General features: G+C 38.1%; 3 protein-coding genes across 8 annotated transcripts in view; 1 reads left to right on the top strand and 2 right to left on the bottom strand.

The window, feature by feature from the left end:
* SNRNP27 (small nuclear ribonucleoprotein U4/U6.U5 subunit 27) overlaps positions 1 to 25140 on the top strand; it is a 716203-nt gene that overhangs the window by 119108 nt on the left and 571955 nt on the right. The gene's annotated exons all lie outside the window — the stretch shown is intronic.
* CNRIP1 (cannabinoid receptor interacting protein 1) overlaps positions 1 to 25140 on the bottom strand; it is a 1091934-nt gene that overhangs the window by 991151 nt on the left and 75643 nt on the right. The gene's annotated exons all lie outside the window — the stretch shown is intronic.
* GFPT1 (glutamine--fructose-6-phosphate transaminase 1) overlaps positions 1227 to 25140 on the bottom strand; it is a 67712-nt gene continuing 43798 nt past the window's right edge. For all 6 annotated transcript variants that reach the window (XM_050754420.1, XM_050754421.1, XM_050754418.1 and 3 more), the window contains 8 exons: positions 21413 to 21510; positions 17782 to 17902; positions 17243 to 17400; positions 9376 to 9490; positions 9003 to 9130; positions 7972 to 8139; positions 6648 to 6809; positions 1227 to 5975 (listed from right to left, as the gene is read on the bottom strand). In XM_050754420.1, the coding sequence (XP_050610377.1) occupies positions 5931 to 5975; positions 6648 to 6809; positions 7972 to 8139; positions 9003 to 9130; positions 9376 to 9490; positions 17243 to 17400; positions 17782 to 17902; positions 21413 to 21510 (995 nt within the window). In that variant the 3' untranslated portion in view covers positions 1227 to 5930. The remainder of the gene's footprint in view (positions 5976 to 6647; positions 6810 to 7971; positions 8140 to 9002; positions 9131 to 9375; positions 9491 to 17242; positions 17401 to 17781; positions 17903 to 21412; positions 21511 to 25140) is intronic.

Raw genomic sequence — 25140 nt, 5'->3', positions numbered from 1 at the left:
GTTCGAGACAAGCCTGGCCAACATGGTGAAACCCCGTCTCCACTAAAAGTACAAAAATTAGCTGGGCACAGTGGCACGCGCCTGCAGTCCCAGCTACTCCGGAGGTTGAGACAGAAGACTCACGTGAACCTGGAGGGAGACAGAGAGAGACCAAAGACTGGGCTGAATTCTACAAGCAGACAAAATAGCACATCTATCCATTCAAATCACCCTGGCATAACTGTCTCCTGAAAAACATAGCAAGTACTATAACCACTAGGGATGGACTCTAGCCTGCTGTTCATAAAAGGATTCTGTAAGGGAATCTTTGCTCTATAATGAACAGACTGCTAGATATTACAGAAACTTTAGATTGTCTTGCTACTCACTGACCTTAATATTATCCTTCTTTTGGCCATCAAATTGCCTTTTTTTTTTTTTTTTTTTTTTTTTGAGACGGAGTCTCGCTCTGTCGCCCAGGCTGGAGTGCAGTGGCGCGATCTCGGCTCACTGCAAGCTCCGCCTCCCGGGTTCACGCCATTCTCCTGCCTCAGCCTCCCGAGTAGCTGGGACTACAGGCGCCCACAACCGCGCCCGGCTAATTTTTTTTTTGTATTTTTAGTAGAGACGGGGTTTCACCGTGGTCTCGATCTCCTGACCTTGTGATCCGCCCGCCTCGGCCTCCCAAAGTGCTGGGATTACAGGCGTGAGCCACCGCGCCCGGCTTATTATCCTTCTTTTGCAACTATTAATTCACTTAAAAATTTTAATCATTGCATACCCTGTAAGCTTCCTATAAACAACATGTTATTGCAAAATGTTTAAAAAGATGTGAGAAAATATCTGTGGAGTGTGGTATCAGAAAAGGCAGAGCCCTTGTTTTAGCTAATGATTCTTTCCCAAACTGGGAGGTTGGGGTAGAGACATGTGGCTTTTGGTAATACATAGGCAGTGATTTCTTACTCTTAAAATCAACAGTAATGAATAAAGTTTTGACATGAGAAATGTTTACAACTAAAATAGACATTGACTACATTCTTAGTACAATTTTTAACATAACTACAAATGTGTATACGCTTCAAATATTAGCAAATTGCTTCAAAATGAAATTCTAAGTAAGTTTTGGTAATTTATTCACAGTTCAGGCTTACTCACTGGACTTGACATGAAGAAGAAATGACCAACTGGCTCAGTAAACTAAACATTCATTTCAAAAAACACAAAACTGAAACAAAGCAAAGATTATTCTAAAATTTCCACCTCTCAAGAAGTGTAATTTAAACAAATACCAAAAGCTTTATTTAAGCAAAAACATATTCAATCACAGAACATTCGAAAAGCTAACAGGATCATTTCTACATTCATTCTGAAAACAGTGTAGTAAGAAAGGTAATTTGAGAATTTCCAAAGATGTTCTCGCTAGCCATTATTTATGGTATATAACATAACATTTTGATATCAAGCTATTACAGACTTAAAAGTTAATATGGCATAATTTTACAATCGTGCTTTCACTATGATTTTTATTTTAACCCTGGATATTATCAGTTTGAAGCTAATATTATCAGTCCTATTGGTTGTCACTGTCACAGATCTGAAGATATGTTTAAATTCATCAAGCTAGGAAGATACCAAAATATTAACAATCTTTAAGTATAGTGAGAAAAAACTGATTTAAGTGCTAACATTTCTAAACTTGAGACTCTAACAGTAAAAACAAAGCAATCTGAAACCTGTTTCCATGGGTAAAACACTCTGCCTGGTATTCTTGTACACAAGATTTACTAAATATGTGAATATCATAAAAAGAAAATATCATTCCCTTCAATTTCTTTGGCCTTCACAAATTCAATGTGACTATGATCCTTCTCAATAATACTTTCAATGACATTGTGCTTCTTTAGGAAAAAATCACTTAAGTTGTAGCGTACAATAGTTTACATTAGTTCTTTTGTTGCTATGGTATATCCTAATTTTTTTAAAAGGGAGGAAAAAACCCAAAGAACTTCTTAAAATGTTTGTTAAAGCAAACATTTCAGTTGGTTTCCTTTCTTTGAAGAAGAATAGAAATAAATGTCAGAGGAGTATTACTAAGGAGCCAAAAACAAAACAAAACAAACAAGCAAAACAAAAACAAAAACAAAAAAAACTCCTTTCCTCCCATCCTCAGAACTAACTCAGAACAAGAGATCTGTATTCAAAAAGATAAAACAATCTCACCTCAGAAACTACCTCCTATGAAACCTAAGAGAGAAAACCTGTAATAGCTCTCTTAACCAACAGCCCCATCTGCACATCACCAAGCACCAGTTCTCTTTGGGTAGTAGTAATGCTTGTTTTTCATCTTTGCATATTAAGGAGTGTTGTTTACAGATTTATGGGTCATTTGTAGCTTACTTTGCAAATACCTTTCACTTCTTATGAAACACAATATGCCCCCAAACATGGACCATTATTCAAGCAGACAAAATCACTCACTCACAGCACTTTAACAACCCACCTCCACTCCATCTTCCCATTCTCTCACCCTATGCCTTCCAATGAACCTAGTCTTTGCTAGTGATGAGTCCACCTGGAGACAAACACTGCTTTAAAGATGATGTAATTTTCAATGCCTACCACAGTGACTTTCTCATAATAGGTATTAATAAACACTTGTTGACATAGTTATAATAAGCTAAAAATAGTTAACATTAATTTTTCCCTTTATCTTTTATTCTTACGGCATAGAATTTTTTTTAAAAGATTGAAAAACTGATTCCAATGTAATAATCATTTACTGGGCCACATGCTAGATGACAGACATGCCTCCCTGCCTAAAAAGGGCTCAGAGGGTAAGGAATTCTCAGTTATACATGAGTGAATTAAAACTTTAAATGTGGTACAAAAAAGAACTTTTTATATGAAGGATTCTTTATGTAGAGTATCTTTTTTGAAAAATCAGATTTTCTTATTCTATATTACACTGGTTTTAACTGGGCATGGTCACTTTAGTAGTGTGCCTCATTACAATGTCTCTTTTATGTTAAGAACTTATAAAAGCATTTAAAAATCACTACTCAAATGGGATAGAGAGTAAGAAGACAGGAGAGAAGGAGAAACCATGTTTTTTGTTTTGAGTCAGGAGGGTCTCACTCTGTCACTCAAGCTGAAGCACAGTGGCGCAATCACAGCTCACAGTAGCCTCAAACTCCTAGGCTCAAGTGATCCTCCTACTTAAGCCTCCCAAGTTGCTCAGACTACAGGTGCAAGCCACCATGCCAAGCCAATTTAAAAAAAAAATTTTTTTTTTTTTTTTTTTTGAGACAGTCTTGCTCTGTTGCCAGGCTGGAGTGCAGTGGCGCGATCTCACCTCACTGCGACCTCCATCTCCTGGGTTCAAACGATTCTCCTGCCTCAGTCTCCCAAGTAGCTGGGACTACAGGCGCGTGCCACCACACCCAGCTAATTTTTGTATTTTTAGTAAAGACAGGGTTTCACCATGTGGGCCAGGATGGTCTCGATCTCTTGACCTCGTGATCTGTCTGCCTCGGCCTCCCAAAGTACTGGGATTACAGGTGTGAGCCACAGCATCCGGCCAAAAATATTTTTGTAGAGACCAGGTCTCACCATGTTGCCCAGGCTATTCTCAAACTTGAGCTCAAGCAATCCTCCCACCTCAGCCTCCCAAAGTGGAGACTGGTATTACAGGCTGAGCCACTGCATCCGGCAGAGAATCCATGTTTGTTTGGAAAATATCACTTCTTTGTTCTTAATTTTGGTTTTCGATATTCAGTTTAGAACTTACCCTAGCTTTCAGTAAGTGCGTGCGTGTGTGTGTGTGTGTACACATGTGCTTCATAGAAAGACACACAGAGAGGGAGACAGAGATTATGCACGCTAATGATTGATTTCACACATTAGTTTTAACTTAGAATGCTGAATCAAACTTTAAACTATAAGAAATGCTACAAACCCACATGAATCATGTTTGTAAAATGTTAATATACCAATCATAAGAAATGATACTCGCGCCTGTAATCCCAGCTACTCGGGAGGCTGAGGCAGGAGAATGGCGTAAACCTGGGAGGCGGAGCTTGCAGTGAGCCGAGATTGCGCCACTGCACTCCAGCCTGGGCGACAGAGCGAGACTCCATCTCAAAAAAAAAAAAAAAAAAAAGAAATGATACTATACACACACTAGCTGACTTACACAAAATAATCTTAGAAACAATTAAAGTAGATTAACATAGCTATAATAGCTATATATATATATATAATGTAAATAGTGACCCTATTTTATTCTTAAAAAGATCAGGTTTCTAGTCACCATGTATGAAAGTCCTTCCAAATTACCTCAAAATATAACAAATCTTTCTCTAACCCTAATACACAAGCAGAATTCTATGCTTCTCTGGCAACAACAATAACTATTAGAAAATCTTAACCTCACCAAGAAGTTCAAATGAGAAAAGGAAGGAAGGAAAAGACTTAGCTTACTTAAATAATTGTGCTAAATAGCTTACCTTCACAATTTAAAAGTAAAAAACTTTGAAAAAGAAGGACTTCACCAAAAACAGACACACTCTCCTATAGCCTTGAAGATCTGGCCAGAAAAGCTCCATGAAGAAATCATTACTCATAATTTTGGGGGTATCAAATAATAATATTCTACTTTAAATATTTTAATCCAAATTGTCAACTTCCATTTCTGACACCTATAAGCTGAACATACCCCAGTATCACTTTATTTATATCTTCTTTATTCCTAAATATATTTCAGGGGTAGAGCACGGAAAATACAGAGAGAAAAATACCTAGAATGTAATACTAAATTTGGTGGCTATCAGTGTAAAGCATACATACCTTTTTCTGAGCTTAGCCTACCACATATACTGGAAATGATGAGGTCAACGACCTGCAAATCTTCCAAACAATCACAAATAACTTCCAAACTGGCACTAAGGGACTAGTTTTATGCAACAATGCAATCAAGGGAAGTTAAAATTAACTATAGGAAATTCTTCCTTGTGACAAAGTTTAAGAGAATACTGAATATATCAATATTAATTTAATAGCAGCTCTGTGTTGTGATTTTAAAGAACAAGATAAAATATGTCATTTAGCAGTCATTTAAAAAATAAAAGACTACAGATACAAGGAAATGAAAACCATTTTTAGGAGATGAAAACACAAAGAAGTAGGATACCCAACATGTACACATCCCATCTTCAAATTTAAAATCATATTGTCAGTTGTCGAAAGCAGCTCAAATTTAAAGTTTGTGCTACAAAATTGTGCAAATATGTTAAGGATTGGAGACCCACCAATGCACTACTATAATATTTTGCTTCCTAAATTTCTTCCACCTACAGGTAATAGACAACAAGTCTGAGAAACTAAGGCTAACCAAACTTAAGATATAAATCCTACCAAGAAAATTTTTCAGTTTTAAGTTTTACGGTTTGATTTAAAAACAAAACAGAAACAAATTTCAAAATAAATCACATCTTCTCTTTATATAACTTGGCAAAACCTTCCCTAACTGTCCAAGTATGAGCATACAATGCCACTGGCTTTAGATACTCCAATTAAATGCACTACTCTTTCATTGGTCTGAATGAAGCATGGTGAAACAAGCACAAATTTTTAGAAACATACTGTCTTCTCACATTGAAGTGGAGGGTCCAGAAATGCAACACCCAGCATTCTTTAAAGAAAATAATAGCTAAAATCTTTCTGATACAGATTCCAATAGATTCCATCATTCAAAGTCCTCCACAAATTACTGGAAAATGTAAGAGGTAACTTCACAAAAATCACATATTGAGTGGAATAATTATAACTGATATATAAATAAGGATTTACTAAAAAAGGCTTCAAGGGGTGATATTTTAAATCAAGGTTTTAAATACAAAAGGTGTCTTGTGTTGCTTAATTGTACAGTTTCGTACATTTTGTACAGATATTCTTCACTCTACAGTCACAGATTTGGCAAGATTCCGTGGGAAATCAACCTGCAAAAAAAAAAAAAAAAAAAAAAAAAAAAAGCAAGATTTGAGGGATTATACAGACTGGGGAAGGGGGGTTGCTATAAGCAAATTATTTTTGTTTATAAAAACAGAAAACAATACAATCATTAACCATCTTTATTACAGACTACAAATAATTAGATTAGAAAATATAATCACATAATGTGTCCTGAAAAAAACTGAAATTGGTAAGGAAAAAGCATGCTAAAGCTGCCAGTTCACACAGAAAGAGCTACTGTGGTCCTCTACAGAAGTAGTAGCCCTCACAGGGGTCAGTAAAAACAAAAGCACAATGTTTTGGTTGCCACAATGTCTGAGAAACCAGGAACGCTAAAAAGTCTTCAATGTGTGGGACAGTTCCAAACAAAAAAGAACAGTCTTGCCAAATGCCAACAGCTGCCCTATTAAGAGGCATGGGGTTATATTAAGAAAACAGGTGGAGACTACCCAAGGTGAGTCACAATCTTGGAGGTGAACCCCAAGTTCCTTCAAGTTCTATGGGTAAGAAGATGTGATGTAACCTACAAATTGGGCCATGAAAATATAACAGGTGACAGATATTTCTCAAACACTATTGTTAAAAATTTAGGAGAAAAAAATCAGAATGTATCCAGGTAAAAAACCATCCCAAGATTTCTGCAGCGGTAGATGACTTACATCATAGCCTCTCAGCACAGCAAGGTGGAAAGCCAGCAGCTGTAAAGGGATCACGCTGAGAATGCCCTGCAAGCAGTCCACCGAGTGGGGCACCTTGATTGTTCTTTTTGTATTCTTAATGGTCTCAGTATCCTCCTTATCACAAATTACCACAGGCCGCCCCTAGGAAAGAAAATCACACACATACACAACATCACTGGTAGACAAAGGCAGGGCTATAGCTTATGAATGTGCAAAAACTGCACTGCATAATCCACATGAAGCCTCACTGACAGACTTCTTTAAATTCCTATGTAACAAATCTGAGTGTTATTACTTATAGTCGAGGAAACAGAAGCTTTATGGGATCCAGTAATTTGTTTAAACTCATGCAACTAAGAAATACCAGGCTTAGTACTTGATTGCAGGTTTGCCTAACTTCAAAGCTCAAGTTCATTACCACCACATTGTGCTTAGGGAATAGTATCTGTTAGAATTTATATATAAAGCCAACTGATGTGAAGAAAACTCCATTATATAATATTAAAATAAAACCTAGATGTTAGGTTTCCCCTGAAATATATCACGTGTGTTTTTTTTTTAATTTATTTTATTTACTTTTTTAGAGACAGGGTCTCACTCCTGGACTCAAGTGATCCTCCTGCCTCAGTCCCCAGAGTAGCTGGGACTACAGTCATGTGCAGCTGCACCCAGCTGAAATATATATTTAAAAATATTTTTAAATACATTTTTAAATGTTTTAAAAGTATTAAATTAAAAAGGAGCAGCATATGTTAACTGAAAGAAGACAAGATGTGGAGACCAAGACCTCAGTTCTGGTCTTGGTTCTGCTCAATATGAGATCTATGACCTTGTTCTTCTCAAAACTCTAAGTATCTGGGTCGGGAGTGGTGGTTCATGTCTGCAATCCCAGCACTTCGGGGGGCTGAGGCAGGTGGATCACTTGAAGTCAGCAGTTCAACACCAGCCTGGCCAACACGAAACCCCATCTCTACAAAAACACAAAATTAGCCAGGCATGGTGGAGTTCGCCTGTAATCCCAGCTACTCAGGAGGCTGAGGCAGGAGAATCACCTGAACCCAGGAGGCAGATGTTGCAGCGAGCCAAGATTGTGCCACTGCACTCCAGGCTGGGTGACAGAGCAAGACTTCATCTCAAAAAAAAAAAAAACTCTAAGTATCTGAATCCTCACAAGTAAACCTCAAAGGCTGTATTCCAAAGTAAATGAGTTAACACGTGTAAATATGTTTTGTAAGTCATTCAAATAAGCTAGCGTAACTCCCCTCTTTGATCCCCAAGGTGTTCTCACAGTCCCCCGACTCACCTGCCGAGCAACCACTTGCTGAAGAGCATTCTGACACTTGGCGTAAGTGTGATCTCTCATGATGATCATGATCACAGGCATCAATTTATCCACCAAAGCCAGAGGGCCATGTTTCAGTTCACCAGCAAGGATGCCTTCAGAGTGCATGTAAGTAATTTCTTTGATTTTCTAATCAAAGGAAAGAACCAAATTGGTCTTCAGTCCACTTTTCAAAAATCCATGTTTAAGTAAATATTACACAAAGCATCTGATATGTCAAGTCACCGTCTATTTATCCAAAAGTATTAAAGGACCACTGATCTATAAATATATCTAACAAGTTAATAGATCGCTATTTCCATATTATCAACAAGTAATTTGAAGTTTTAAAGCTCCACAAGGACTTTTTAAAGATTTTAGATTATCATGAACATATTCATATTTCTGGGTAACTTTTCTTTCTTTTTTTTTTTTTAAAGACAGAGTCTCGTTCTATCGCCCAGGCTGGAGTACAGTGGTATGATCTCAGCTCACTGCAACCTCCACCTCCTAGGTTCAAGTGATCTTCCCGCCTCAGCCACCCAAGTAGCTGGGATTACAGGCATGTGCTACCACATCCAGCTAATGTTTTTGTATTATTAGTAGAGATGGGGTTTCACCATGTTGGCCAGGCCGGTCTCGAACTTCTGACTTCAAGTGACCTACCTGCCACGTCCTCCCAAAGTGCTGGGATTATAGATGTGAGCCACTGTGCCCAGCCTGACCTCAATTAAATTTCTTATCTACAGAATTTAATCCTTATTCATATTTGAACAAATTAACCCAAGTTACTTGCTAAATCCAAGTTTATCATGCTAAAATGTACTCTTTTTGATTTTCACTTCTGAACAGAGTTCTCTGTTGCACTTTCTCAAAGTAAACAGACCACAATGCATAAATATAGAAGCATTTTTAAAAATTCTACCTGTTTCATTCATTTAATGTAAAAGTATGACTATGTGTCAGGTCTGCAAGTCAATGGACTGATATTAATTAGAAATGAGAAAACTTACCAGTGCCCCTTCAAGACAAGTAGCATAATGATAGCCTCGTCCCATTATCAGAACTGACTTCTGATGATAAAGCTCTGTTGCTAGTTTCTGAATTTCATCATCCATGCTCAGTACTTCCTTAATCAAATCTAAGAAGTAATATTAGCAAAAAAAGGACAATAACCAAACAAATAAAATAACAATATATTGGTAACAACCAACAAAAGACCAGTGTTTCTATTCCTCTGTGCTATCAATCAGTATGGGGTTTTTTTAATACATCAGAGCAAAAGTAGAAAGATCTTATTGACTTGCTTCAAGGATAAGAAGAGAATTTTACCTATTACCCACTCCCTTAGGACAACAAAAGTATAATATATGAGTATCTTTGTACCAGGCAGCCGTTTCAATCCAAGCATGATCTCTTTGCGTCTTTCCTGCATGGAGATCCGATCATCACACATCATAAGGGCGAACATCACAAGGGATACAAACTGGCTGGTATAAGCCTGAAACATCACAAAAAAGCAAGACAATTAGTTGCAGCCGCATCTTAAGAATTTAGAACTTTTAATTTTAAAAAGCTGAAAATAAAATTCCCATTGGTTTTATGGTATACATTCTCTATCTTTTAAAACTACGTTAGGGCCAAGCACGGTGGCTCACGCCTGTAATCTCAGCACTTTGGAAGGTTGGGTGGGTGGATCGCTTGAGCTTAGGAGTTCGAGACCAGCCTGGGCAACATAGCAAAACCCTGTCTCTAAAAAAAAATTTAAAAATTAGCTGGGTGTGGTGGTGCACACCTGTGGTCCCAGCTACTCAGGAGGATCACTTGAGCCCAGGAGGCAGAGGTTGCAGTGAGCCAGGATCGCACCACAGCACTGCAGCCTGTGACAGAGGGAGGCCCTGTCTCCAAAAAACAAAAATAAAATAAAAAAATAAATGTAACTACCTTAGTAACAGTGACCTGAATCAGTACTTAGGAAATCACTATTCTCCTTTTCTGAATTTTGAACAAATGACATAACCTTTATTTCTTAGATACAAAAGCCAAACGCCTTATAAATCCATTGAATGCTTATAAAATTCCTAATATCCCTAAGAAAGGAAGGAAAAGATGAGTAAATCAGCATGTGCCTAACCAAATTTAGTTTTTGGTGTAAGTCAAAAGGCAAGTACTTGATAAACTCTCCTTGGAGTACTTGCACTGGTATTGTTGGATTTTTTTTTTTTTAATTGCTTTTTGATTTTCACCTTTGCCTATTGGCTGTTCCTCACTCCCAGTTTTATTTTTTAAGTTTGGCATCAAAAAAAAAAAAAAAAAAAAAAGGAAAGAAAGTACAATTGTTGAAAAGTAAAATTATCTTTACTCTCATCTGTTAATATAATTACATTAATAATATGCTATTAATAACACTTGTGAATATTGCCTTAAAGTTTTTACTGTTTTTCTTTTTCTTTACATAGTTAAGAAAATTAATTACTAGCAGGTACAATTTTATAACTTGCTTTCACTCGTAAATAATAGTACAAGTGTATTCCCAAAACTGAACTGTCAAGTTACATTATAACCTTGATCAGTTTTCATCTCTTTAGGCCTCAGATACCCCATCTGTTAAATGCACCTGACACTTATAAGATTATCATGACAATTAAATGAGACAAATGTAACACATTCAGTTCTGTATAATGCCTGGATATACAGGCTCAAAATGTACTATAAATTTTATTGATGACAGCTTGAACTAAAAGACAATTATTTTCTTAGGATACAGAATTGTACATATTTTAAAACTCACAATCCTACTGCCAACACTATTTTCATTCTTCCTAACTTTATGTGAATGTGAGATGTGCCTGGTTTGTCAAGTACTGTGAAATGTTGAGAATTATCTCTTTAGCAAATTTTTACCATTTTGACTGCTGGACAATGAACCTTCAGTACTATTTTAACATACATATCTTGAATCCTAAAACTAAGCTCTTTTTTCATGTTTGTTGACCATTTATATTTTCTCTTTTGACAACTGACTTTGTTGTTCCTCACCTGTTTTTCAACTTGAGTTTTTTTCAAATTGGTTTTAAGAAGGTAGTTATTGTTATGTCTCAAATATTTTTTCTCATCATGGACTGACCTTTTATATTGGTGTTGACATAATTTTTAGACTCAGATAATCCTTCCATATCCTAACATAAGCTAAGTATTATTAAATTTTCTTACTTCTGTTGTTTTCATTGTTCCTTTTTATTTTTTAGTCTGTTTGAAATTAATTTTAGCGCAAGTTGAAGGAACACTAATTCTATCCCGAGATACGTCATTTCTTTACAATCTTTCCATTTAAAAATATAGTATTTTCTTCAATTTGTGCTAGGAATTTAATGCAATTTACCTCTATTTATCACTTTGGCCACACGCTCTAAATTTTTACCTCTATTATTCATTGTTTACTTTTTTCTAGTAAGTCTTTTTTTTGCGGGCGGGGGGGACACAGTTGTGCTCTTGTTGCCCAGGCTGGATTGCAATGGCGTGATCTTGGTTCACTGCAACCTCAGCCTCCTGGGTTCAAGTGATTCTCCTGCCTCAGCCATCCCAAGTAGCTGGGATTACAGGCACCCGCCATGATGCCCAGCTAATTTTCTTGTATTTTTTTAGTAGAGACAGGGTTTCACTATGTTGGCCAGGCTGGTCTTGAACTCCTGTCCTCAAGTGATCCGTCCACCTTGGCCTCCCAAAGTGCTGGGATTACAAGCGTGAGCCACCACGCCTGGCCTCTAGTAAGTTTTTCTTTTTTTTTTTTTTTTTTTTTTTTTGAGACGGAGTCTCGCTCTGTCGCCCAGGCTGGAGTGCAGTGGCCGGATCTCAGCTCACTGCAAGCTCCGCCTCCCGGGTTTACGCCATTCTCCTGCCTCAGCCTCCCGAGTAGCTGGGACTACAGGCGCCCGCCACCTCGCCCAGCTAGTTTTTTTGTACTATTTAGTAGAGACGGGGTTTCACCGTGTTCGCCAGGATGGTCTCGATCTCCTGACCTCGTGATCCGCCCGTCTCGGCCTCCCAAAGTGCTGGGATTACAGGCTTGAGCCACCGCGCCCGGCCTAGTAAATTTTTCTTAATGGTAGTTCTGATTTTTTTTTAACCAATAGTTATTAAGGAAAACATTTTTATGTTTCAGATATTTGAGGTTTTTACTTACATCTCTTTTATTAAAACAGTAGGTTATTGTGCTGTTATCAGTTACAGTGTTTTAATTTTAGCTTTAGGAAATTTATTCTAAGGGGTGTGTGTGTGTGTGTGTGCGCGCGCGCGTGCGCGTGCACATGGATTATATGCTGAATTTCTATTACTCTTCTCTTGATAAGGGATTAATCCATTAGTGATTTCCTGGCATGATGTGGATAATGAGACTCCCTCTATAATAAAATCACAGTCTGGTAACTCCCTATCATCCCAATAATTACATGAGACTCCCTGTTTCCTCTTGCTGGACTTCCCAGCCTCCAGCTGCTCACATGGTCCTCCACAACTGCCTCCCTGTACACCTATTATATTCTACCAGCAGATTCTAATCTTTTCCCATAATACTAAAGTGAATTTGAAGTCCTCCACCTCCAAGACTAATGAGCACATCTATACTCTAAATTCCAGTCTCTTCCAGTCTACTTCTTCCTACTGTGGTTTACTTTCAATAAATCAACTAATCACAAAATATACTACCAGGTCAGAGGTATCTTGGACCCCTGGGATACTTAAACTGTTTCCAATCCAAACTGATCAGATAATGAGTATCCCAGTTCTTGTAGCCCACAACTAAAAATGTTATTCTACAAACTAGTGTTTATTTGTTTGAACTGAAACCATCTGAACACTAGTTTTTAAGTACAAATATTAAACAGAGCAACTTTAATCCATATGTTTTTCCATTGCATTGCTATTACAGTTTAATTTCTAATTTCAATTTCATATTTTTAATTTCATCAATACATACTAGGAAACCAATTATGAGGAAAAAGAAGCTATACCCTACATTTAGAATCTACTGAGGTTTCAAAGAGTTTACCAGGAAAATGCTGACTCTGAAATGTTAAACTTGGTTTTTCTTTTTGTTCAGCCAAAAACAAAGTTACATTTTTATTTTTTTTAAATCAACAAAAGTCAGCACTTTGGTGAAATTCTAAACACCTGCAATAACATATAAAAACTGCTGAACCTACCATTTATACCCATCAATTACTCCAGAGGTATCAAATTATCCATGGTCTGACACTATGAGAAACTCAGTAAGATCCCTCTAATCCTGACAGTTTTTCAGGCAAAGTTGAGAATTTATAAGCAAGATCACAGAATTCTACTAGCTCCATCACTGGGCCCACGGATTAGGATCAATAATTAACTATTTGGCCAGGCGCGGTGGCTCACGCCTGCAATCCCGGCACTTTGGGAGGCCAAGGTGGGTGGATCACGAGGTCAGGAGTTTGAGACCAGATTGGCCAACATGGTGACACCCAGTCTCTACTAAAACTACAAAAATTAGCCGGGTGTGGTGGCGGGTACCTGTAATCCCAGCTACTCAAGAGGCTGAGGCAGGAGAATCGCTTGAAACCGGAGGGCAGAAGTTACAGTGAGCAGAGATCACACCACTGCACTCCAGCCTGGGCAACAAGAGCAAAACTCCATCTCAAAATAACAATAATAATCATAGTAATAATAATCAACTTTTTTCAACATCCATTAACATAAAAACTTTTATTTGCCATCTGGAATGGTCTGTGACTAAATAACCCAAAACGTATTGTAAGTAGCTAAACCCAAAATGTCTAAGACAATTGAATAAAATTACTTTAGAACCCAAGAAAAATGAAAGTAATACTAAATTGCCATACTTACTAAATTTTTTAAGAGTCATTTTTGAAAAAAATTAAAGTCTGTACTAAAAAGACGCTAATTTGTCTTATACATGTGGTAACCATTGCGGGTAATGGGTGAAAAGTACATAAGACTTCTCCGTACTATCTTTGCAACTTCCTGTATAGTTATTTTAAAATAAAAAGATATTTTTAAAAAATGCAGTAAGAACGAACTACTGACACAAATAACAACACGAACAAATCTCAAAAACTTTAGGCTCAGCTGGTCCAACAGCAGAGGGTCATCAGAACTCATTAGCGTTACTAAAGTTGGTATACAATACCTCACTGCTAAATTTAACTGGTTTTATTTAAAAAACAAACTTCGGGCTAAATGAAAGAAGCTAGACATACAAAACGTGTTATACAACTCCATTTACAAGAATTTTCTGGAAAATGCCACAATACAGCAAGAGAAAACAGTAGTTCCTGAGTATGAGGCTGGAGGGTAGGCGTGAGGATTGACTATAAAGAAACACAAAGGAATATTTCAGGTGATCATCTTCTAAAACTGGATTGTGATAACAGTTGCACAGCCAAATGAATTCACTAAAACTGTACACTTAAAATTGGTGAATATGCTATGGTAGAAGCTAGATGGTGGGTATACCAATGCTAATGTATTATTATTTTTTTTAAGATAGGGTCTCACTCTGTCATCCAAGCTAGAGTGTAGTGGTATGCTCATGGCTCACTGCAGCCTCAAACTCCTGGGTACAAGGGATCCTCCTGCCTCAGCCTCCTGAATAGCTGGGACTACAGGCATGCACCACCATGCCCTGCTAATTTTTGAATTTTTTATAGAGATGAGGTCTCACTATGTTGCCCAGGCTGGTCTTGAACTCTTGGCCTCAAGGTGTCCTCCCACTTCAGCCACCCAAAGTGCCAGGATAACAGGTGTCTCATAAACAAAGGAATGAGAAATATAAAATATATATATTTCCCTTGGCAGTTCACAATTCCAGAAAAGATTAAGTCAATGGCATCCATCCAATCAAACAATCCCATACCCCACATACACCACGTTGTAGCCCTTGTTTCACAATCTGTTATAAATAAAGAGGCTCTGAGATTCCAATCCCCTAATCAAATCGTTAAGTGCTACTAAAGGTGGCTGTCATTTACTCAGCAACAGGATGGAAACCCAAGTACAAACATGTAACACATTTTAATTACCACATGGAGAAAATTCAAGTTTTAGCACTCTGTAAATTATAGTGTTAGCAATATCAAAATACCCAAGAAATAAAAATCTCACTCAAGAGTTTTTATGCCTATAACACCAGCACTTTGGGAGGCGAAGGCAGGCAGATCATTTGAACCCAAGAGTTAGAGACTGGCCTGGGCAACATGGTAAAATTCCGTCTCTACAAAAAAATACAAAAATTAGCCAGGCATGGGTGGTGGCCTGTACCTGTAGTTCCAGCTACTCAGGAGGCTGAGGTGGGAGGATTGCCTGAGGCTGGGAAGGCCCAGGCTGCAGTAAGTCATGATTGCACCACTGCACTCTATCTACCCTGGATGACAGAGAGGAGAGACCCTGTTTCAAAAAAAAAGGGCCAGATACAGTGGCTCATGCCTGTAATTCCAGCACTTTGGGAGGTCGAGGCAGGCAGAGCACTTGAGGTCAGAAGTTCGAGACAAGCCTGGCCAACACAGTGAAACCCCATCTCTACTAAAAATACAAAAATTAGCCAGGTGTGGTGGCACGTGCCTATAATCCCAGCTACCTGGGAGGCTGAGGCAGAAGAATCGTTTGAACCGAGGAGGTGGGGGTTGCAGTGAGCTGAGATCGCGCCACTGCACTCCAGCCTAGCCAACAGAGTGAGACTCCATCTCCAAAAAAAAAGGAAAAGAAAAGAAGAATTTTTATGTAAGAATCACAAACTTTCTACAAAAAATTCTCTATGAGAATCTTTGAGGGAAAAACTCAAATGCGGTTATGCACACCTTAACATTGTCTTCCACAATTCTTTAATTAAACTCAAATCCACCAATACCCCAACATCTTATTAGATAATCAGCAAGAAATATCAAACTTAAGCAGAAAAATACTGAGAAAACAAAAATGTGAAATCATAAAAAGTAACACATTGGGCAACATAGAAAGACCCGGTCTTTAAAAAAAAAAAAAAAAAAAAAAAAAAACTAGCCACACACAGTGGTGCATCTGTAGTTCCAGCCACTCAGGAGGCTGAGGCAGAGATCACTTGAGCCCATGAATCTGAGGCTGCAGGGAGCTATGATTTCTGTCACTGCACTCCAGCCCCAGCCTGGGTGACAAAACAAGACCCTGTCTCTAAATAACAAACAAACCTAAAACCGCCAAAAACACCTGTGGAGGGATAACATCTCTTATATTTATACAACTTTCTAAGATTTCCTATTTTTATTAGCCTCCTAAATTTATGCATATTCCAATTCCAAAGAGCAAAGTAGTCTTACTAGGCTTTCAAAAAACAAGACAGCACCTTTAAACCTCCCCAGAGCAATATCTAAAGAGAAACAGATACTGTCATACAATATTCATTAAAAAATTTTTTTTTAATTGCCAAATTTTAATTTTTTTTTTTTTTTAGATGGACTCTCACTCTGTCACCCAGGCTGGAGTGCAGTGGCATGATCTCGGTTCACTGCAACCTCCACCTCCCAGGGTCAAGTGATTCTCCTGCCTCAGCCTCCCGGGTATGCTGGGATTACAGGCACGTACTACCACACCTGGCTAATTTTTGTATTTTTAGTAGAGACGGGGTTTCACCATGTTGGCCAGGCTGGTCTTGAACTCCTGAGCTCAAGTGATCTGCCCAGCTCAGCCTCCCAAAGTGCTGGGATTACAGGCGTGAGCCACATGCCCGGCACTTGCCAAATTGTATACCAAAGGTGTATTCCTCCTTACAAATTTTCAGAGGTAGTATGTACATTTTTACATTATTTATTAGAAACCATAAATAGGTAAATAAAAATTCCAAAAATGGTTCAAGTGGATGTTTCTAATTTGTTACTTTTCGAATTCCAGACTATACTTCATAAAAGAAGAGGATGTTATATACTTGTTATGTATCTTACTGTGCCTAGCAGGAGGGCAGTAAGTGATAGACAAGGATAGCCAGCAGAGACCTTTTCAAAATGGACTTCCATTATATACATAAGTCCCTTTTAAACTCTAAGATTAGGAGGAGGGAGAGAATGACAAGTCTTTTATCTAACTGACCCTTAAGTCCTACAGTATTTACAATGATTAGTAAAATGTGTGAGTTCTGTAACTGTTAAAAAAATAAGACACAGACTAGTCTATAGACTAGTCTGCTTCACTGACACTATGATTAAATAATCATCAGAGAAATGAGTCAAGAATTTACCTTTGTACTGGCCACACCAATCTCAGGACCAGCATTAATGTGAACTCCACAATCTGTCTCCCGTGATATAGAACTGCCAACTGTGTTTGTGATCCCCACAGTTAAAGCTCCTCTCTCCTTACAGTACCGAAGACCCATCAAGGTATCTGCTGTCTCACCTGTGCAAAAAGTAGGACAAGCATAACACATACAGAACAGTTTTAGCATATGTTGTTTCTTAGCAGCAAAAACAAATTGACCACACTTTCAACAATATTACTTGTTTTAAATAAAATACAAAACATCCATTTAATAAATTTATAAAACTTTAATATGGGCTTGTCAGCATCTCCCTTCTGTCACTGAAAATCCAGCTCTTTGAACATAAAAGGTGTTCATTTTTACTAATTCATAAAGAATTATGTAATATTAAAATAAATCTGTGTTCGTCAAGTCATCTGCAATGCCAGTTTATCTTTAAATATCAGCTTTTGCCAAGATATGCTAGAATTATGAAAAGAATCACTTTCCTTCCCTTTAAGTCTTTAAAATTAACACACCTGATTGACTAAGGAAAAAGCAAACATCATCTCGAAAGACTGGTGTGTTTCTGTCCAGGAAGTCACTTGCTAGTTCCACCATCACGGGCAACTCAGTCAGTTCCTCAAGAACTTGACGTGTCTGCAGAGAAAAGATTACTTGGTCACAGAACTTTCCTTCAAATACTCTTTCATTGGACTTCTTTGGATTCAATGTATAGTTTTTGCTTTTTCTGATTACAAAAATGACATGTTAGAAAATAAAAACAACCTAGATTAAAATATTTTTTAAAAAAATCAAAATCCTACCAATTGAGATAAGCACAGCTAACATTTTACCATCAGTCTCTTTAAACAACTATGTATACATTCCTTTTTTTTTTTTTTTGAGACGGAGTCTCAGCTCACTGCAACCTCAGCCTCCTGTGTTCAAGCGATTCTCCTGCCTCAGCCTCCTGAGTAGCTGGGACTACAGGCGTACGCCACCACACCCAGCTTAGTAGAGATAGGGTTTCACCATGTTGGCCAGGATGGTCTCGATCTCCTGACCTCATGATCTGTCCACCTCGGCCTCCCAAACTGCTGGGATTACAGGCGTCAGCCACCGCTCCTGGCCACATACATTCATATAAAGAAACATACTCATACATATAAAACATTGTGAGAAGTGGAAAGGGCATGGTTCTGAGTCAGCTTGTATGTTATCTCTAACTACCCAATTCCTAATCTTTAAAATGAAAATTCATGTAATACCCATGTCAGCGAGGGTTTTCAAATCAGATAACAGATGTACAAATATAGAGAGAAAAATTAAACACTTTAAAAATACAATGTATTCATAAATAGGACCATTTCCCAAAAGTAGTCAATATATTTTAGAAATCTTGTTTAAGAAGGCTATTTTCAACCTTTGTGGGATGGGGTAGAGGGAATGAAGTAGGGAGCAGTATTCCTCTGTGCAAAAGGTAGCTTAACCTTCATTTCAGTAAATTTCCATTCTAATTATTTTTACACTAAACATCAGAAAATCAAAAACAACAGAAAAATTAACTTTTAGGCAGCAAAAACTTTAAGCTCAACCAATGTATACATTTAGTGTTGCTTTAATTCTAACTCTAGAGCTCACCTATCCTGACAGCCTTTCACCAGCCTCTTCAGGCAAGTGGTCCTGCCCATCTCTCACCCATCTCAGCTTTCCTCCTTCTCAGCAATAAAGAACTTAAAGGTGCCATTATTTCATAGCCCTTTAACTTGCGCTTGCCCGCAAATTTGAGCAGAATCGTTTTATCTGGTTCCCCAAAAAATATTAAATAACTTTGATTTGGCATTTTTTAACAATATTACATCATGTAAAGAAAGTCATTGAAGATAAAATGCTCCTTTTATTGTTCTTTTCCACTAATATATTTTATTCATTATACATTAAGTTACTGACACTAAAATGCTAAATATTTTCCTACAAATAAATGTAAACCAAACCTTTTCACCCAGTTTATAATATAAATGTTACACTGGAATCATATTCTTCAAAATAAAAAGATGGGGAAAGAACAGAGAAAGATAGAAATCTGGAGGCTTACCAGATATTTAAAAGTAATAAACCCCAAAAAAGTAATCTCAAGATTTATCTGTGCTAATTAATAGTTTATTCTTTTAGTTGGGGCAACTTTTTTTTTTTTTGGCTAAAGATGGGGTCTTGGTTTGTTGCTCAGGCTGGAGTGTAGTAGCTATTCAGAGGTATAATTATAGGGCACTGTAGCCTCGAATTCCTGGTCTCAAGTGATCCTCCTGCCTCAGCTTCTGAGTAGCTGGAACTACAGGCACACAACACTGCACCCAGCTGCAAACAATTTTTTATAAATACACAAAATGACATATTTCCATCACAATAGAGTAACTTAATGCTATAAATTCCACTGAATGCAACTACAAAACCTAGAGAAAATTAAAATTTTGAAAAGCATACTAAGTAGGCCATACTTAAATCATTTATGCCTAGTGTTCCATCATTGGAACACTAAGCTTGTGGGAGTTATTTATATCCTACTACTCAAGGTCATGGCCAAAGTCTGATTTTTCACAAACAAATTTTGCAACCTCTGGCATAAATGGGTTGCGAATGATTAGAGTGTAGTCAGTTATTATTCAGGACAGAGATAGATACAAAAAAAAAAAACATGCAAATGTGTCATGAAACAACAACAAAAATGTAAAACAGGATAAAATAAATGGTACTATTTTGTCTGATAAACCACAAGGGGATTTCTAATGTTTGTTAACTATAGTAGTCTTGGTATCCACAAAACAACAAAAAATCTTAGAGAATGCTAACAGAGCATATAACTGCTGCCCCAAAATTGTCTTAGCATTAGATGAAGCATTTAATTAAATTTGCTATTTCTGAATAGAGGGTTCATTCAGTAATAGATCTAAGCCACCAGTAACGTGTTTACGTCTTTCTTCTTCCCGTGTTCAAAATATTTTTTTTTTTTTGAGACAGGGCCTGGTTTTGTCCCCCAGGTTGGAGTGCAGCAGTGCAATCTAGGCTCACAGCCTCACCTTCTCAACTCAAGCGATCCTCCTGCCTCAGCCTCCCAAGTAGCTAGGAGTACAGGGAGTTGCCACCACACCCCGGTAATCTTTTTTTTTTTTTTTTTGGTAGAGATAGGGTCTCGCTATGTTACCCAGGCTCAAACTCCTGGTGTCAAGTAATCCTCCCACTTTGCCCTTCCAAAGCACTGGGATTATAGGTGTGAGCCACTGCACCTGGACAAAACAATCACTTTTTCAGACCTCTACCCTTCAATATTACATAGACTTTCTGTTTAGGACCATATAATTTTAGGGGAGGAGGGGAGGAGGTATATGGTGTAGTCTTTGAAAAGAGCAAAGTTTGTTGAGATGCAAGGGCAGGTGACCGGATAGTTTCACTCACTGCTTAAATAAATGGCTCCTAATAAATATTTATGACTCAGCAAATAAAAAAATTATGTCGTGAACTTTGGAAATCAATCCTAAAAGCAGAAATTGAATGTAAAGGCCTTCTGTTTATAAGAGTTGACATCAGCAGCACGTAAACTCTCTCCTTCTAAGGAAACTACATGTGGAAATACCCTCATATACCTATGCTTCTGCACTGACAATACACGTTTTTGATACTGAATTTCAGCTTCTAAAAGAACAATTTAAAGAATAAAATCTGATTAAAAAAAAAAAAAGGCAGACTGCCTTTCTTTGCAGTAATGTGCCCACAAAGTAAAACTGCATTGAGGTTTACACATGATATAGGCCATCTGTCTAGGGCAAGTGAACAACGCTAAGCAAAACCCAATGACTGCTCTTATATATATAGGCAAGCTCCCTAGGCTACAAGTCTAGGACAGCACGGAAAACTTTTCCCGTCTTGGCCTTTCATGAAGTCTGTTGCAGAAGGTCTATCTGTGTATCTAGGGACCTTTTCTACAGATCTTCCATTGATAAATAATTCCAAGCAGCTGGTAAATTTCTCCCCTTATCTTCTGTTTTTATCACAAAAGTGAAAAGATAACACATTAACAAACGATAGTTTTACATAGTATGTTATTAGAGCTACTACTTGGTCTATAGATATTCTCTAATATTCAACATAATTAAAACTTTAAAAAGCACTTACTGCTACACCAGCATGGTAACTTGTGCCACAAGCAATAAGAATCAAACGCCGGCATCTCTGGATCTCCTTTATGTGATCCTTCAAACCACCCAAATTCACTGAAATAAAAGTTTGTGTATATAATTATTTAGCAAAGAACCATGTGAACTAGGCAATCGCATTTTATGAGTATCCACTGCCAATATGATAAAGAATACGGCTGTTTTAAAGAATATTCCTCTTGGAAAGCACAGTTCTCTGTAATTTTGAAAAGTAAATTAAATAAGTCACAACTTAATTGGGCCCCCCAAACTTGTAACTGACCTTACTCACCTCTCTACATCCCCACACAATTACAGTATGTATTACATTCTACCTTAGTCAGTCATTTTTACGTTCTTCTCTTTGAAAGTTATCTTAAAGGCAAAAGTAGAGGGACACAGAAAACAGACCATTAGATGTTGAGGGCTGGAGCTGGAGGAGGCGTTGACAACAATAGGGTGCGAGGAAATTTTTGGAGTGACAGAACTGTTCTACATCTTGACTTTGTAGAGGTTATAATCATGACTATGTTGTAGAGGTTTGTCAAACTTAGAGTTATATACTAGGAATGATGAATTTTATTATATCTAATTATGTCTCAATAAACCTGTCTGGGAAAAACATGATCTCAGTTACGTTTATTTCCCCTCTGGTGCCCAGAAAGGTGCTCTGTAGAGTAACATAAACCCACTCTCTCTCAGTCTTTGCCATCCTCATTCCCCTAATGCTTCAGTCAAAATGCTTGATTGTTCTGATCCCTCCACATTTATCTTCAAACCTAACATCTCTCCCTGGACAACAGCAATATTCTCCAATTCTCTCTTCTGTTCTCCACCTCCTGGAGTCTGCTCTCCATATGCTACCAGAAGGATCTTTTACAGTGATCCTTTAAAAACATAAAGACCCTCCAATGAAGTCTGTCCTCTTTTTCGTTTTCAGTTTCTATAGCTATTTATATGTTGTTCTCCATGTGTCTTGTCCAGAAATCCTTCCACACAGGCTAGTTTTCTACCTGTGAGAAATTCCCATTCAACATTCATTCAACTGCTCAACTACAATTCCCTAAGCACCCTCCAAGTAAATACAGTGGTCAAGGCACTGAGAGCTTCTGGACTCAAACAGTTCCAAATCTGGCTGAGGAGAATGACAGGTACCTCCTCGTGGGCCTCATCCTGCTGCTCTCTCTGAACCATTTTCAGTCTGTCTACTCTGCCCCTGCTCTCTTCAACTCCCCTCCTTTTTTTTTTTTTTTTTTTTTTTTTTTTGAGACAGAGTCTTGCTCTGTAGCCCAGGCTGGAGTGCAGTGGTGCAGTATCGGCTCACTGCAACCTCCGCTTCCCAAGTTCAAGCAATTCTCCAGCCTCGGCCTCCTTAGTAGCTGGGATTACAGGCGCAAGCCACCATGACCAGCTCATTTTTTTCTATTTTTAGTAGAGAGGGTTTCACCATGTTGGGTAGGCTGGTCTCGGACTCCCGACCTTGTGATCCACCCACCTTGGCCTACCAAAGTGCTGGGATTACAGGTGTCAGCCACCGTGCCCAGCCAGCCCATCTTCTTTTTTATCTTAGTTATACTATAAAACCAAGGTACGTGTTTTACTTTTTATCTTTTGAATAATTATATGTTCTCCTTTTTGAATTTCAATAATGAAAGAAGGTATGTTTCTCTATTTTTAAAAATTAGCAATTAGGAAACAAAACCAAACAAAATAAAAAGTATTACTAGCTTCCCAAATAATTTATAATCAAATCCGAACTACTTACTTTGGCCTTCAAGTACCATACGACCTGTCTCCTGCTTACTCTGACCTAATACCCTAGCACATCCCCTCTCACTCAGGCCACACCAGCCAGACTGGCCTTTTCTTGCTGTTCCTGCACTAGACCAAGCCTGTTTGCGTACCTCTGCCTACAGTGTTTTCCACAGACCTTGGCATTAATTACAAATGTCTGGGAAGAAAGGAAACAACAGTAAAGGGCTTGATCAGGGTCAATCAAAGGCAAAGACTCAACATAAAAGCAAAGAAAAAAAAAAAAAAAGGCAGACCAACTACCAGAAAGACCTGTACTGCAGATGATGACAAAGAATGACATGGATGTAAGCCAGTGAGATTAGCTGGCCACAGTGTTTCCTTAATATTAGTCCTAGAAATATCTGGTGGCTAAGGAGAGTTGGGATAGTTCTGAAAGGAGCTGTCCAAAGCTCTAAATTTGATGCTTTTGAGAAAAGCCTGATCCCTGTTGAGATGAGGTAGGCCATCACTACAGGCAAAAGAAAGAATGCCTGATGGACAGGGGAGGGGATGGAGAGCACTTAGAACAATGTATACATGGGAACTAGTTTGGTTCAATAAATGACTAACAATGTGACCTTTGGCAAACTGAAAGCCTCAATCTCCTCATCCTAACAACAAAAAAGATGACAGCTATCCTGTTTTATTATAGAACTTTTATGTACATAATACAGATATAAGCACTCTTTATGTATTTATTTATTTTTTGAGACAGGTCTTTCAACCAGGCTGCAGTGCAGTGCTGGAGTCAGAGCTCACTGCAGCCTCAATCTACAGGGCTCAAGCAATCCTCCCACCTCAAGCTCTTCAGTAGCCAGGGCTATAGGCACCCACCACCACACCCAGCTAATTTTTAAAAAAATTTTTAGTAAAAACGAGGTCAGGCTGGTCTAGAACTCCTAAGCTCAAGCAATCCTCCCGCTTTGAGTGCCCAAAGTGCTGGGATTACAGGCATGAGCCACTGCATCCAGCCAAAAGTACTTTTTAAAACCGTGAACTTCCCAAAGTTTGTCTCATTTTCTCATTTTCTTCCCCTATAAATCTTTTTCCTGGCCTCATTTCCATAAGTACCATAAAAGAATTTACTGCTGTTCTCCCAGTTCCTCTAGCTCAACCATCTTCAACAACCCTCTCTGTCTACAGAGGCAGATACGATTCCTCTGGTGGTGGATGCCTGTAATCCCAGCTACTTGGGAGGCTGAGGCAGGAGAATCGCTTGAACCCGGGAGGTGACAGCTGTGGTGAGCCAAGATGGCACCACTGCACTCCAGCCTGGGCAACAATAGCGAAACTCCATCCTAAAAAAAAAAAAAAAAAAAAAAAAAAAGGTGTTGTACTCTCACCTTTACCTTAAAAATGCAGGAGGGTACAGGATATCCAAAGGCATCATGCAAACACCTGAAAGACCTCTGGGGAAGTTCACACTTTTACTTACTTATACACTCAGAAAGGAAACCTAGACTAGGCAGATACATGTAAGCTGCCCAGCAACGGGATCAGGTCTCATTCTTCTTAGAATTCACAGTACCTAGGACAGTCCCTGGTACACAATGGGTGATCTACACATAAAATTTACCATTTTAACTATTTTTAAATGTACAATTCAGTGGCATTAAGCACATTCACATTATTGTGCAACCATCACTACAATCCATCTCTGTAATTTCATCATCCCACAACTGAAACTCTGTACCCTTTAAATAGTAACTCCCCATTTCCCCTCCCCACAGCCCCTGGTAACCATTAATCTACTTTCTGTTTCTGAGAATCTGACTATTCTAGATATCTCATATAGGTAGAATAATACACTAAAGAACTTTTTCCAAGATGGCTGGGCTCCACTGACGGCTGACAGCTGTAGCTGTTCTACATGGCTATTAAGGGCAATGAACTTTCAGGTTGTTAATGGCACCT

Source organism: Macaca thibetana, chromosome 13, assembly GCF_024542745.1.
Source record: "Macaca thibetana thibetana isolate TM-01 chromosome 13, ASM2454274v1, whole genome shotgun sequence".
Lineage (NCBI taxonomy): Eukaryota > Metazoa > Chordata > Mammalia > Primates > Cercopithecidae > Macaca > Macaca thibetana.
Note: the sequence above shows the minus strand (reverse complement) of the source record. Positions and strands in the feature narration are given on the sequence as shown.